The sequence below is a fragment of the Nuphar pumila genome, chromosome 3 (genome assembly GCF_984573655.1).
Source record: "Nuphar pumila chromosome 3, dmNupPumi1.hap1.1, whole genome shotgun sequence".
Taxonomy (NCBI): Eukaryota; Viridiplantae; Streptophyta; class Magnoliopsida; order Nymphaeales; family Nymphaeaceae; genus Nuphar; species Nuphar pumila.
In genome coordinates, this window is record NC_143251.1 from 105,242,744 (window position 1) to 105,256,894 (window position 14,151).

Here is a 14,151-nt window from a genome sequence, read left to right on the forward strand (position 1 = left end):
AAATGCATGATCAACAGGAATACAGAACAAACCTAACGTGTTTGTGTGGATCGTTTTTGAAACACACATATTTGCTACAAAATACCCTTGCTCATGGACCAAAGAACAAAGGATGAGATGCATGCATTTGACAAGTCCAAGGCCAAACCAGCAAAAAATCATCCACAAGGATAAGGATTCCCCATCTTTGACCATCCTAAAAAGAAAAAAGACCCCCCCATATTTAGATCCAAATGAAATGCATATGCTATTCTCTATGCAACTTGTCTTTAAACACATTAAAGAATTTCTTGTTAAAATCTCTCGTTTCTGCTTTTACGTATCATCTGGGGAACAGAATCTGGTAGGAATCTTTTTATGGCATGATAGAAAATACACCTCTTCATACAGTAACGAGTAATGTACAGTAAAATCAGAGGATTATTCAATTCAAATTCCAATCAGACTTTACATATGATCATAAATAAAATAGATACAGATCGCACGTCACCAAAAGAGCAAGGACTGCTCCTACCTCACAGTCTCACGGAATTCATAGTGTGAGTTGCTGCAGCTTTTGCTTACTATTCCACGATCTTTCCTGCACGGAACTTCTTTCGTCTTGCTCTTCACAAGGGCTTTCCCTAAAACTAGAACTAGCCTCTTCAGTATCCGAGTAGCCTGGCCTTTCTGTAAGAAACTGCTCCCAGAATACATCATTGACTCTTCCCACAGAAGCAGCAGAGGCTTGATTAGTTACTGGTGCTTCTTTTGTTGATTCCACGCTTGCATTGCCACCAGACCTTCGGTCAACTGCAGTTTTCTCATTGGCCTCCTTATCCCTGGTACGAACTGAGGAGGAAACTCCAACTGAGCCACCAGATTTAGCAGCTTGTAACGGGGACGAAGAAAGTGTTAAATTCAAATGGCAGGGGACATGACCATCAACTTCCTCAGTCGAAGTCGAATACTTCCTCGAAGAGGAAGCATTCCTTGTAAAAGCCAAAGTCGTACCAGTATCCAGAAGCTCTAATGACTCATTTGCAAATGAAGATTCAGGTCTGGAGGCCACATTGTTTCCTCCTACTTTAGGCTGCACGTGTTGGGTGTTCCCTCCATCTTCACTATAACCATGCCTACTAGCTGGCACCAAATTATCAGAAGTTGCAGGTGATAGTTCCAGCCTTAACTTGTTTGAAAAATCCGAGTTGTCGATTTCTCCAATCCATGCCTTTGGCAATCTTGTGGTCGAAGATCTATGTACGATCTGATTGTTGACAGAGTTGTTCTCCACTACTTCACAACATGTATCTGGTTTTGGTAGCCGTCTCTTCTTATTTATAGCCACGACCTGCATGTTCCTTTCCACCTCACAAATAAGATTGTCAATAAAAGTTTGGTTTTTTACTGCTTTTGCCAAGAATTGCATCAATCTGAGCTGTCTATTTTCCATGTCGCTGATCCGTGGCTCCAGTTTTTCTAGTTGGATCTTTGTCCCTTCCTGCTGTTGTCTGTATCTAGCAAGTGCCGTCACGAGGGAACTTTTTGCTGTCCTAAGATTCTGAATTTCTTCATCAAGTGCTGCTCTTTCAGTGTCTCCTAAAGGACTTGAAGGTTGAGAAGGTGGCTGGCTATGGCTATGGCTATGGCTATGAATCGGCTTACGTCTATGGATGTTCTTCAGCAGATGCTTATTATCTTTTGAGAAATCTTCATTAGCAAACTCCCAACGCTCTGGATCGATCTTGTGAAACCCCTACCGCAAATAATAAAGAACAATTCATATACAGTAGCCATAACAATTGGACATCATGCTTGAGGCAGTGGACGCATTCTCAATCCAAAAACAATACATGCCAATCTAGTTGAAGAATCATAGTCAGAATCACTCCAGAAAACATACACAGATATTAATAACACTTTGATAACTTGATCCACCGACAATTATGGTGGGTAAATATTTGAATTGAATAGGTAATTTGGTTATCCCCTTATCTCTTTTTTTGGCATCTTAAAAATAACCTCACATGCATTTAATATATGGAAATTATGGGACATAAAAATATTTATGCTATAAAAGAAACTTTCTGGAGAGAAGGAGCAAGGGGTCAGATAAAGTTAGTAACTTAGTTGCTTCACTATTTATTTATTTTTACATCTTAAAAATAATCAAATATGGATTTCACATATGAAAATTAAGGGATTAGAAAAATATTTATTATGGAAAATTTGAGTTTTTTTGGGGGGGTAGAGGGTGTGTGTGGGATTAGGTAGCGATCATTGGGGCAACTGTCTCTGAATATGAAGCAGATTCCATTAGGACAAGCTTTGAATCTCCTTATTCAAAAACTTCAAATGCCTATCTCCAAGGTTGATAATCCTTATTAGCCCCCAAACTTAATCACGGGCTGTTGAAGGTCTCACTAGCACCTTAACAGCAGAAGTCCTCAACAAGCAGCCCCCAGCTATTCCCACACGTTCTCAAGCTAAAAAGGGCATGAAAGGAAGCAGCGCCAAGCAAAGAGGGTTGTGAATGTTACAAAAGAGGAAGCAATTCAAGAAAAAATAAGAAACGTAGCCTCAAAATGAACTGGAAAGAATATCCATGAAATTATTAGGCATGCTTTGTTTACTTGTGTGGGGATACAATTTCATTTATAGGACATGCAATATCGCAATCCTTTCACTTCAATAAATGCACACACATGATATTATGATGATATGAAATTATTTATCCGTAACTCTTGCTCCAGAAAAACAAGAACAATAATAATTTATAAGCTTATTTTTTTATATTTGTGGTTAGGGATAGAAATAGCATGCTTATTTATTGGTTCTGAGACCCCAATTTGTTGGAGTGTACTCTTATCCCCCATTTAGTTGCAAACCTGATGGAAATAAGAAATAAAACCTTCCAACGGGAGTGTCGATTAGGATCAGGTGCATGACCTAAAGAAAAACAACTGGCTGATAAGCATTTCTCAAGATATTATAGCTATTAGGCAAAAATAACTTGTAATGATGTATGCTTATCATTAGCAACCACTACCAAAAAGTTCTTTTTCCATGCTGAAATGTACATTTTAGAATTGAGGATTGTGATATGACACTATTCACACACTGATTGGAGAGAGTTTTATCCTTGGGTATTCTTCTGAGCTATATATGTAATTTTATTCTGAAGAGAAATGTTCGACCACCAGAAAGAAAGAAAGTAAAGGAAGAAATCTACCAATACAGTATTACATCATGGACATTCGCTGGATCAAACAAAATCCAAAAAACACTAGATTGGTGAAAATTTTGAACACAAAATTGAAATTTCCTGCGATTAATATGAAAATCGCAAACCTAATATGAGTAATATTAAAGAACAGAGAATGATAAAAGAAATAAATCAGAATTTTCACGCGAAAAACAAAAATCTATAAACAACGTAGAGAAACAGAACAATCTGAAACCCCAAAGCAAAGAAATTTTCATCAACAAAGTGCTGTTATTTGATATCTGAAGTCAAATGCAAGACAAACCCAACACAACGAATGAAACCTTTGACATAACCAACAAGAACCAGAAAGATGAAGTTAAGAGAAAAGCCCAGAACTCCCATACAGAGCACAACGATCAAACAAGAATTTTTTTTAAGACCCAGGACAAATTACAGCTACAAGAAAAGGAATACCCCCTCGACCTCTCCGCTGTATAAAACAAAAAAAAAAGAGGTTTTTTGTTGCACCCACTTATCCAAAAAAGTGGGAAATTTTGTCGTATAGCGCGAAATCCTCCCGATGCAATTTGCCCACAAGTCCTGTCTATCCAGATAAACAGCCGCATGCGATCCCGCCCCCAATTTCATAAGTACAAATAAAAAATCAAACAAAATTCGGTGCATAAAACAACAATCATCAAACAGGCGAGAAACAGACTCAGTGAATCAAATTCCCCCAACACGCATGCAATAACGATTACTGGCAAGAAAAGATTCCCCGAACTCGAAAACTAAAACCCGAAACAAAGCAAACAAACAACAAAACCCTAAACTTCAAGACAAATACAAAAGGAGAAACGAAAATTCGATTAAGCTCGTCAGCAGCAGCAATCATAAGGGAAAGAGGAAGAAACCGACACAGAAAACCACAATTCTCCCCAAAAAAACAGCCACCGAACCAGAATTCCCGCACGCATCCACGGCAACGTCAATCGGCCAGGCGATCACTCGTAAAACGAAAGGAGACAAGAGGCGAGAAATCGACCGATCGATCGGTCAGTCGATCTCGGGCGGGGGATCGGAACTCACGTAGGTGTTGAGCTGGCGGATGAAGGAGGAGAAGTTGTTGTGCTTGAAGTAGTTCGGGAGAAGGACGCGGGAGAACTCCGGCGTGTTCCACACCACGAAGCTGTTTCCGGTGGAGCTCCACGACACGATCCCGTCGGTGCTCGCGTCGTCCACCATGTCGTACGTCTTTACCAGGAACGGCGCCGGTGATCCGCCACCGCTGGAACCCTCCATCGCGCCGCCGCCTCTGCTGCAGATCCTTCGGAAGCCCTAATCCTAGCGACGATCCGTCAGATGCATCCCTGAGCTGCGATCCCGAGCCCGCGAGTTTCGAGAGCGGGAATTGACGAGTCCGGCCATATCGGGCAAGTCAGTCTGAACTCTCTCTCTCTCTCTCTCTCTCTCTCGTCGGAGAGAATCGCGACAAAACGGAAATCAGAAAGAAAGAAGACCGAAAGCGTGTGAGAGCGTTTGTTGTGGAGCCAGTGGTGGGCGGCGGGTTCGTTGAATCCGGACGACGGTGCTGAATCAAGGAAGGATTTCGTATGGGTCCGACCCGGTACATAGCTTTCCACGGGTCGGGCTTTGTCCGGATCTGGTGGATCCGTTTAAAGGCCCAACTTTGAGGTGCTGGTAACGGATCTCCTTCTGCTTTGAAATTTTAATAGCCAAAATGGAACCTGGTTCGCGCACTATTCAGATTTTGTGGTTCCGAACTGATTAGAGAATCGGATATGTTGAATTGAGCACAAACTGGCCAAACCCAGGTTCTACAGGTCATATATGTATTTTGGTACCTGACACGACCCTAGGTTGAATTTCCAGCATAGTGACAAAAGATTAAAACGGCAATTTACCGATATGATTCTTCTCGTGTGATTTTGAAAATTTTTATTTATCTCACGTTTTTTTGCTAAATTTTGGCTAAAATAAATAAATTAAGTTTTAAAAATATAAGAAAAAATAAAATTCTTAAAAAATGAAATAGGTTTAAGGTCTTGTTAAAAATTCAAATTTCGAATTAAAATAATTCAAAACTTTTAATTGCCACGCTGGATTTTAGGAAACCTTTTCTACTCTCACCACATCTTTTAACAAACCGTTTTTATCCTCAACACTTTCCAAAGATGCATTTTTTTAAATGGCTAACATTGTTAGTGCATTTTAACTATCTCTGGGTTTTTTTTTAAAATCTCGCGATTAAAACGTAAATATCGGGACAAAACCTGATGTTTAAATTTTATCAAAAATATCAGAAATATTTTTAAATATCTTGATATTTTGAAGTTTAAAACGGCCAGATAATATCTCGGGTGGCCGAGTTCTGGGTAACACGACCAGGGCATTGACACGTAGAGATACTAATAATTTTAATATTTTAATAATATCTTAATAAAAGTATAATTTAAATTTTAAAATAGTAAAAATATTTTTATTAATTAAAATATAAATCTGTGTCTTCACGTGCTATTTTTTCGGAAAATCCGAGAGTCGAGTCGTATGTGTATCTTTGTGACGTGAGCCGATACTAAAGGGCACGATACCCAATTGGTTGCCATTGGATAGATAGGTTGGTTAGTAGTAGATAGGGGTGTCAACGGGTTTGGTTTACCCGGACCTGACCCCTACCAAACCCTATAGGTTCAGGGTTTGGTGATAAATCGGAAGATCTGATTAGAATCCGGGTCAGACCTTTGGGTCTGATTAATACATGGATCAGGGTATATAGTTTGTGAATTTTTATACCAGACCTGGCCCGTTAAGATCCACAAATTTTCAAATATTATTTTACTGGGCATGATTCATGTAGTTCTTATATGATCCGGGTATGGTTTTTCTTATAGTGGGTTTGATTAAACCCTGGTCCGGACCTGGTACCATACCCAAAAATCTGGTTTGAGTATGGTTCCACCTGGGTCCCAACCAAACCCTACCCGTTGACACCTTAGTAAACTTGCATACTCGCACTCCTCCTTATTTGACAGCAGGTGACACAATAAAATATTGGGGACCCACTTACCAGCCAGTGACAAGGTGTTAGGTATAGAGTTTCATCCCCTACACTTCAATTCAACCAATCAGCTGCCAGAGTGACCGTGTGGAGTTGGGAAGTAAATGGTTCGGATCCAAAACAGCTAAATACAGAATAGGATCCAGAACAGCCCAAACTTAATTGCAAATCCACCATCCTAGATCCAATCCATTTGCATAGCTAGTTTGGAATGCAGATCAATTCAGGGGTGCACCTGATGATAAACCGTCATGGAGCACCAACAGGGGGCTCCACATGATTGGTAGGAACTGTCAGTGCATGTCTCTTGTGGTGGGACGTTGTAGGTTCGAACCCCAGTGGTACCTTGGTCTGCCTAACCCCACCCCAGCTTGCCTTTCAACAAAAAAAAGAAAACATCATGGAGTGGAGATATAGGGCTAGGTGTCTGCCTATCCCACGGAATGTTGTCATGTGATTGAGTCTGGATATGGTGCAATCACGTCACAAAATTTGTTCATTAAGCACGTGATGGGCCTTCCATCAGGCCTTGGCCCTACAATTGACAGAGGGTGATCAGTTTGTGCAATACTATTGCACCTGATCTTTTCACCAATGTGCTGGGATGTCATGACCAATGTTGTAGTGTTGCTGCAAATCAGCCAGAATCGACCGATTCATATTGTATCAGTAAGAAATCTATACGAAACTAAGCTGAATGTGCTTATTTTTAAATATTTTTTAAAAAATAGTTTAAAAAAATTAAATATTTTGTAACATCTGCTGGTAAAAATTGTCCAATTCAGTTCAGAATCGGAATAGTCGATTCCCTAAACGGTTTGGAAAATCGATTCGGGGCAAATACAGATTCTGACAACATTGTTCATGACTTCAATACTAACGGGTGTACTTATATAGCTCCTGGTAGGGTGTCCGCTAACCCAAGCTTGCCTACCACAAAAGCTAAAGGAAGAAAAATATGGCTAAATCCTTTGGACCAATCTCCCCTAAAGATCTTTGGTCAACATGAAAAACGTACCTTTACAGGATTGAGTTTGGGGCCAAGGAATTTCACAAATAGCTTTTATAAAATGCTGCTCAGTGATAGTAAATACGGCAGTCGCAATCAGTGCGGCTAGGTTTGATTTTAGAGGCAGTTTTTATAAGGTTATATGGTCCTAAGGTGACTATTGGGAGGCTATCTCAATAATCACTATGCTTGAATTTCAAAGAGACGTGTCTCTTAAAGCTGAAGGGATTTTTCTAAGGAATGTGTCTCAAAACATGAACTCTTTACAAGGTTATAAATGCAATGGAATAGTACAAGATCATAGGCATTCAATTGTAAGTAACTTAAGAGTGTGGATCGCCCTGGCGATTTCGAGCGTAACAACATATACTTTCACCCTATAATAATTTTGCATATCCTTGACGGTGCCAAAAGTAGTCTGTGTGTATGGGTGTATTGACGCATGAATCAAACATGATCGATCTTAGTAAAAACAAGAGAAAGAATATTTTAGCGAAATAAGGTTAGTAGAAAATTTTATTTTCTAACAAAAAAATAGTGAAAAAGAAAAAAATCTTGTTTGTAAAAGCCGAAGGGGTCTTGAGAACGTACCATGTCTGATTGATGCTGAAAGTGCTCGCAACTGGTTGCCCTATTGTCACCAAAAAATCAGGTGTCGTTGGAGTCATTGTTGGTTGCCAATGAAAGTAAACCCTCCAAAAAATATTTCTTGAGCACAGGAAATCACCATTTGTGCGGTGGTATCTGATTGCCCAAGAAAGGGTTAAATCCTCAATCTTAAAAAAAAGAGACAGAGGGAGAGGGGAGCGCCACCCACGTGACCTTCTATTGTCCCCATAAACCTCTGCCCTTGCAAAGATCACCTAAATTCGATGCAATCATTAGCGTTGTCGGAAGAAGGCAGCAATTGCAAGCCTGTCAACATTAATGAGAGGAATGCCTGAGGTGGTTAGCACGTCGGGGGTCACTCAGCGCGAGGTGTGGCCGAGAGAGGACAGAGCCCCTCGGATGCATTCATCATTGTCGTTGGGGGTGATGCCTGACCCTAAGAGCAACGCACCGAGTGGGTCATCCATTTTCGGCAGGTCGTTGCCGAAAATCACCTATATTGGCGTTGGTTGAGCCATTGAGACAGAAAAGGGAAAACAAAAAAAAATAGAGGACCTAAAACCATGCTCATTTTTTTTTCGATCAAAGGTTGAATTCATCGTCGGAGGTGCCGGTGGCACTGTTGTCGGGGACTGATTGGCCAGATTTTTCTAGCCCTCAAAACCTCGCCAACGGTGGCCTCGTTCTCTAAGGTCGTGAGGTGACCATCGGTTACCACCTCTGGTGTGGCATGCTGCCGCCAAACCAATCACCAGGTTTTGCCTGGTGCGACGTGCTGCTGCCAGTCTGGTCGTCGATTTCGTTGTCGCGTGACCTTGTCACCGGGGAAGGAAACCTGTAAGAGTTTTTCGAGAAGAAGAAGGGTCGAGAACCCTTCTTCTCTCATTACTTAAAAAAAATCATTTTAAATTCATATATTTTAGTTAATTTCATTTAGGACCCCTCTGTAATTTATGTTCAAAGGGTCTGTGTTTTGAAAATTCTAGAAAGAGGCTTACTTTCTGATTTTTTTTTAAAATAAGTCTTTGCTTATTGTTTTTTGCAGAAACAAACTTTTAATTTTTTGAAATTACAGAAAGAGGGTTGAATCTTTTTGTTTAACTCAGAAAATTTTTATTTTGAGGTTTCTGTTTTGCTTTTGCTTAGAGAGGCTTCTGCTTTTTTGAAAATTACAAAAGGTGGTTCATCTTTTTATGATAAACTAAATTTTTTTAGAAAGTGTCCTGCTTTATTGAATTTTTGTAGAACAAAGCATCTAATCTTTTCTGATATTACAGAAAGAGGATAAAAAACTTTCTGTTTAACTAAGAAAGTTGCAAAAAGAGGTTTATGTGTTTTTGCTTACACAACGCTTCTTCTTTTTTTCCTGAAATTGCAAAAAGGTGGACCTGAGTTTTTGAAAACTACATAATTCTTGTTTTTGTTAAAAGTATTTATAATTTAGCATTTTTTGTGCATATTCTTGCACATTTAAGTATCTTATTACATGCTAAACTTGTTTAGAAGGATCAAGATAGTTATATTCACAAATATTAGTTGAAATAAGTTTTATTAATTCTAATATTTGTTTATAATTAGGAAAATGGAAAATCGAGTAGTCATGGTTGAGTTGTCCAAAATAAAAAAAATCAATGAAATAAATTTTAGAATATGAAGAAGGAAGGTAAAATATCTATTAACACATGAGAAGACTCTAGATATATTGAATAATGTAAAATCTTCACTAACTGATAAATCTAGTAAAGAAGAGAAAAAAACTTATAACAAGTTTATTGAGGGCAATCAATTGGTTCGAGCAACGCTTCTAACATTCATGCAAGATGATTTCATCCAAGTATTTAAATACTTTGATACCATAAAAAAATGATGGAAGAAGTCAGAAAGAAGTATGATATGACTTCATAAACCCACATTCAACTTCTTCTTGAGCAATACAACTCATGCAGGATAAAAGAGTCAAACAATGTATTTAATCATGTGAATCAAATGTTGGTAATGACTAAGGACTTAGCCATAGCTGGAAATGATATTTCTGAACAAATGCAAATCCCCACCATACTAAACAGCCTTCCTCCAACTTGGATATTTAAGATAACTATTCAAGGTATGGATACATATACCTAATCTCTAAGAAATTTGAAGCTCTAAAAAAGTATAAGGCATATAAACATGAACTTGAAAGATTACTAGAAAGAAAAATTCAAGTTATTAGATCTAATAAAGGAGGTGAATATAACTTTAAAGAGTTTAAGACTTTTTTTTAATGATAATAACATAACTCCTCATACAATTATGCCTTATACAGCTCAATAAAATGGTGTAGCAGAAAGAAAAAATAGAACTCTAATGGATATAACAAGGTCCATGTTGGCACATGCAAATCTTCTCAAAAAATTCTATGAAGAAGCAATTTGCACTGCCATATATGTCCTAAATAAGGTTCTTTCTAAGGATGTAGAGCTTACACCCCATGAATTATGGACTAGTATGAAGCCAAATTTGAGTTATTTGCGAAAGTGAAAGTCGCATGCTCATGTGTTGATTTCTAGTCAGACGAGAAACAAATTAGATAGCAAGACTATCAAATGCATCTTCATGAGATACATAAAATGATCAAAGCGATATCGTCTATATAATCTTGAGAAGGGATTTATAGAGAGTAGAGAAGTAGAGTTCTTTGAAACCAAAGAAAGTAATTTTGATCATAAAGATGATGGTATTTTTCTAGACATCATAAATGATTCTGGGATACATACTCAAGAGTTAGAGCATAATGATCCAATTGTGAATAATTAGCAAACTTCACAATCAATAATTGGACAGACACGAACAAGAACTCCTCAATCTTATCTGAATGCTTATTATACATTCTTGGATGAGGAATTATATTATTCCATGGATTTGGATGAAACTCTTCACAACCTATGTTTTGAAGATGCAATTACTTCAAAAGAATCTAAACTATGTAAAGAAGCAATGAAAGATGAGTTGGACTCCATTGAAAAGAATAGAGTTTGAGAACTAGCCACATTGCCTAATGAATATAAGACAATTGAAAGTAAATGAGTTCTCAAGAAAAAAGTCAAGGAAGACAGATCTATTGATAAATTCAAGGCAAGATTAGTAGCAAAAGGCTATTATCAATGAAAAGTGATTGATTATGAAGAAATATACTCTCATGTAGTCAAACTGGCATCTATTCGTATCATTTTGATATTGGTAAATTTTTTTTATCTTAACCTATATCAAATGGATGTGAAAACGACCTTCTTAAATGGTGAACTAAATGAAATTATTTTCATACAACAACCAAAAGGTTTTGAAATTAAAGGTCAAGAGGATAAAATATATAAGTTGAATAAATCCTTATATGGACTTAAGCAGTTACCAAGACAGTGGTATTTGACTTTTTATAATGCTATAACCAAATTGGGTTATGAGGCAAATAGTCTGGACCACTGTGTATATGCCAAGAATAGTGAGAGTAAGTTTACAATGCTATCTCTTTATGTTGATGATATATTAATTATAGAAAATGATATAGACATGATAAATATGACTAAATCATGGTTAAGTTATCGATTTGAAATGTAAGATATGGGTGAAGCTTCATATATCCTTGGAATTAAGATACAGATAAATAAAAAATCAAGATTGTCATGTCTACGTCAAGAAAAATATTTTGATCACATTATAAAGAAATTTAGAATGAAAAATATCAAGGCAAAGGGTACTCCTATAATAAAAGGTATAAAACTTATTAAGAATGCTTGTCCAAAAGATAGACAAAAAAAGTTGAATGTTTCCTATGCTCAGGCAATTAGAAGCCTGATGTATACAATGTTTTGCACTAGACCTGATTTAAGTTTTGTTGTAAGTCTAGTAAGTAGATATCAAAGTAATACTGGGCTCTCTCACTGAGAAGCAGTAAAAAGAATTTTTTGATATCTGAGGAAAACTACGAAACTCAAGCTATGCTATCAATCAGATAGTTTAAAGCTTGTAGGTTATTCAGATGCTGACTTTACTGGTGATAGAGATGAAGCAAAGTCTACCTCTGGTTATATATTTATGTTAAGAGGTGAAGCAATTGCATGGTCATGTAAGAAACAAGAGTGTGTGGCACAACATACCCAAGACGCTGAGTATATTGCCTATAACATGGCAGTTACATTTGGTGTGTAAATAAATCGCTTCCTAAATGAGTAAAAATTGGATATTTCAAAAATTTTAGTTCAACTTTATTATGACAATAAAGCTGCTATAAGACTAATACAAATAGGAGCTCACCAAGCTCCGGCTTACGCAAACGGCCTAATCCCCGTTTTTTACCCAAAAAAAATGGCCTAAGGGTTGGCTTAAAACTCTAAGGGCTTACCCATAGACCCAGGAAGTCACCAAGCTCCGGCTTACGCAAACGGTCTAATCCCCGTCCCACTATGCCAAACCCCTTGAGTTTTTTCTTTTTTCTTTTTCTTTTTTTTGTGGTTTACCCTAATGGATTTTTCAATACCATGATGGTTCATAATTTGATCGACTTGCTGGGTAACTTTATTTAGAGGGCATCTTATGCAGCGACAGCCACCCATCTCAACATTTCTTGAGATGGAGACCACGGCCATCTCAAGAAACACCAAGATGGGTGGTTGTGTGGGGATGCAGCGCCGCTGCATATTATGTGAACATTTTTATTTAAATAATTGTGTCCTTTGCTGCAAGGTTGAAGCTGAGAATACTATTGGGGACATGATGGACCTCGAAGGTTTTATCAGTGGAGGCCTGCACCACTAGAGTCGGGTGGGTTCACACCCATCCCATTGCGTTTGTTGAAAACCTGGTTTTCCTTTGCCTTAGAGAAAAAGGATATCTTAAAATCATATTATGATTGATGCAAAGGTAGTTTTCCCCCAAAATTTTGTTGCTTTATAATAGGTTTATAAATGAGATCAATATTAGCTTGTTTACAGTATCATTTATTTGTTTATTTTTACTTTTTTTTGTACTGTGTATTAGCTGGCATTTATGAAATCGACCTACTTAACCTCATTGGTTAGATGTTTGTTTTTAAGTAAGGTAATTAGCTCAGATATTGGCATCATTGTGCTTTCTATAATTATATTAATGCATATCCAGTGTTGTGAAAAGCGTTGAGGCGTAGCGAGGCGCTCCACCAAAATTTGAGGTGAGGTGTAAGCCTCGAGGTGCAAAGCATAAGCCTTAAATTTTTTTTTTAAACTTAAAAAAACTATAAAAATTATATAAAATTATAAATAAATAAGAAATGCTTTATTGATGAAGCACCAACCAACCAACACAAAATAAAAAATCTCAAATAAAATACATAAAAAATATGAGATTAACATGTAAAAGTAACATTAATGCAACAACTTGATCTATGTAAGTATCTAAGAAATAAAAATATGAGCATTCATTCAATAAAAAACTAACATTAACAACAAAAATGCATATTATCACTAACAACCTCGGTTTGGAAGAAAGCCTGGTCCTTGTAAAAATTAAAATTCATTATGTAAAAAACCACACTAGTTGGAGCACTGACATGGTAAATGAATTGGATTCTGGACTGAAAAAATGGAGTGGATGCCCTGAGACACTTGTTGCGTAGATTGGGTAAGACTAAACGCAGCCCTAGTTGGAGTGATGTTCAGTAAAGGTTTGAAATACTTAGATATCACTATTTTCTTAATCAAGTGCTACTTGGAGAACAATGTGCACAGTCGTGCTTAGTGAAGGTGTGTGTACTGTTTGCAATATAGGTAACAAACGCAGGTACATACGAAGGTCCTATGAAATGCTAAGAAATGCGTACAGCGAATGCATTGTGTAAATAACCATATTAATCAGAGCATTGATAGCAGTACTCTGGACTGAACAATGGAGTGGATGCACTTTGTTACTTGTTGCATGAATTCAGTAAGACTAAACTATCACCATTTCCTTCCTTCATTGCTACTTGGAGCTATTTGCAGAGCTTAGCGAAGGTGTGAAAGCATCATTCTCAATATCGATAACAAAAAATCAAGGGTATATGAAACTCATATGTGATATTGTAATGTTGTTTGTACAAGTGGAAATTCAGAGATGCTTAATTTAGTTAAGAATCATTTGCCACATGCCCCATGAACCATATTTCTTGTCGTTTCTAGCAAGGTTCCTACACAGCAGAAGGCCAAACACAATATTTTTTTAACAAAAGGAACTTGATTCAGCTTCCTAAAACACTGTCCAATTTCAATAGAACAGAAA

At 37.4% G+C, this 14,151-nt stretch overlaps 1 protein-coding gene across 2 annotated transcripts; it reads right to left on the reverse strand.

Moving 5' to 3' along the window:
- Positions 1-400: 400 nt before the first annotated feature.
- On the reverse strand, positions 401-4,692 carry LOC149843194 (heat stress transcription factor A-5-like). Of its 2 annotated transcripts, none has more exons than XM_090001727.1 (2): positions 4,277-4,692; positions 401-1,735 (listed from the first exon to the last, which is right to left on the reverse strand). In XM_090001727.1, exons 1-2 carry the CDS (start codon positions 4,487-4,489, stop codon positions 533-535), a joined length of 1,416 nt encoding a protein of 471 aa, XP_089857853.1. In that variant the 5' UTR covers positions 4,490-4,692; the 3' UTR covers positions 401-532. The 2 variants fall into 2 exon arrangements, with proteins under 2 accessions (XP_089857853.1, XP_089857854.1); XM_090001728.1 differs by lacking the exon at positions 4,277-4,692 and adding an exon at positions 4,108-4,269.
- Between the last annotated feature and the right edge of the window lie 9,459 nt (positions 4,693-14,151).

Coding starts and splice junctions, on each gene's coding strand:
- LOC149843194 (XM_090001727.1), bottom strand. CDS start 4,489: ATGGAGGGTTCCAGCGGTGGCGGATCACCGGCGCCGTTCCTGGTAAAG. Junction 1,736..4,276: donor TCCGCCAGCTCAACACCTAC/GTGAGTTCCGAT, acceptor TATTTGCGGTAG/GGGTTTCACAAGATCGATCC.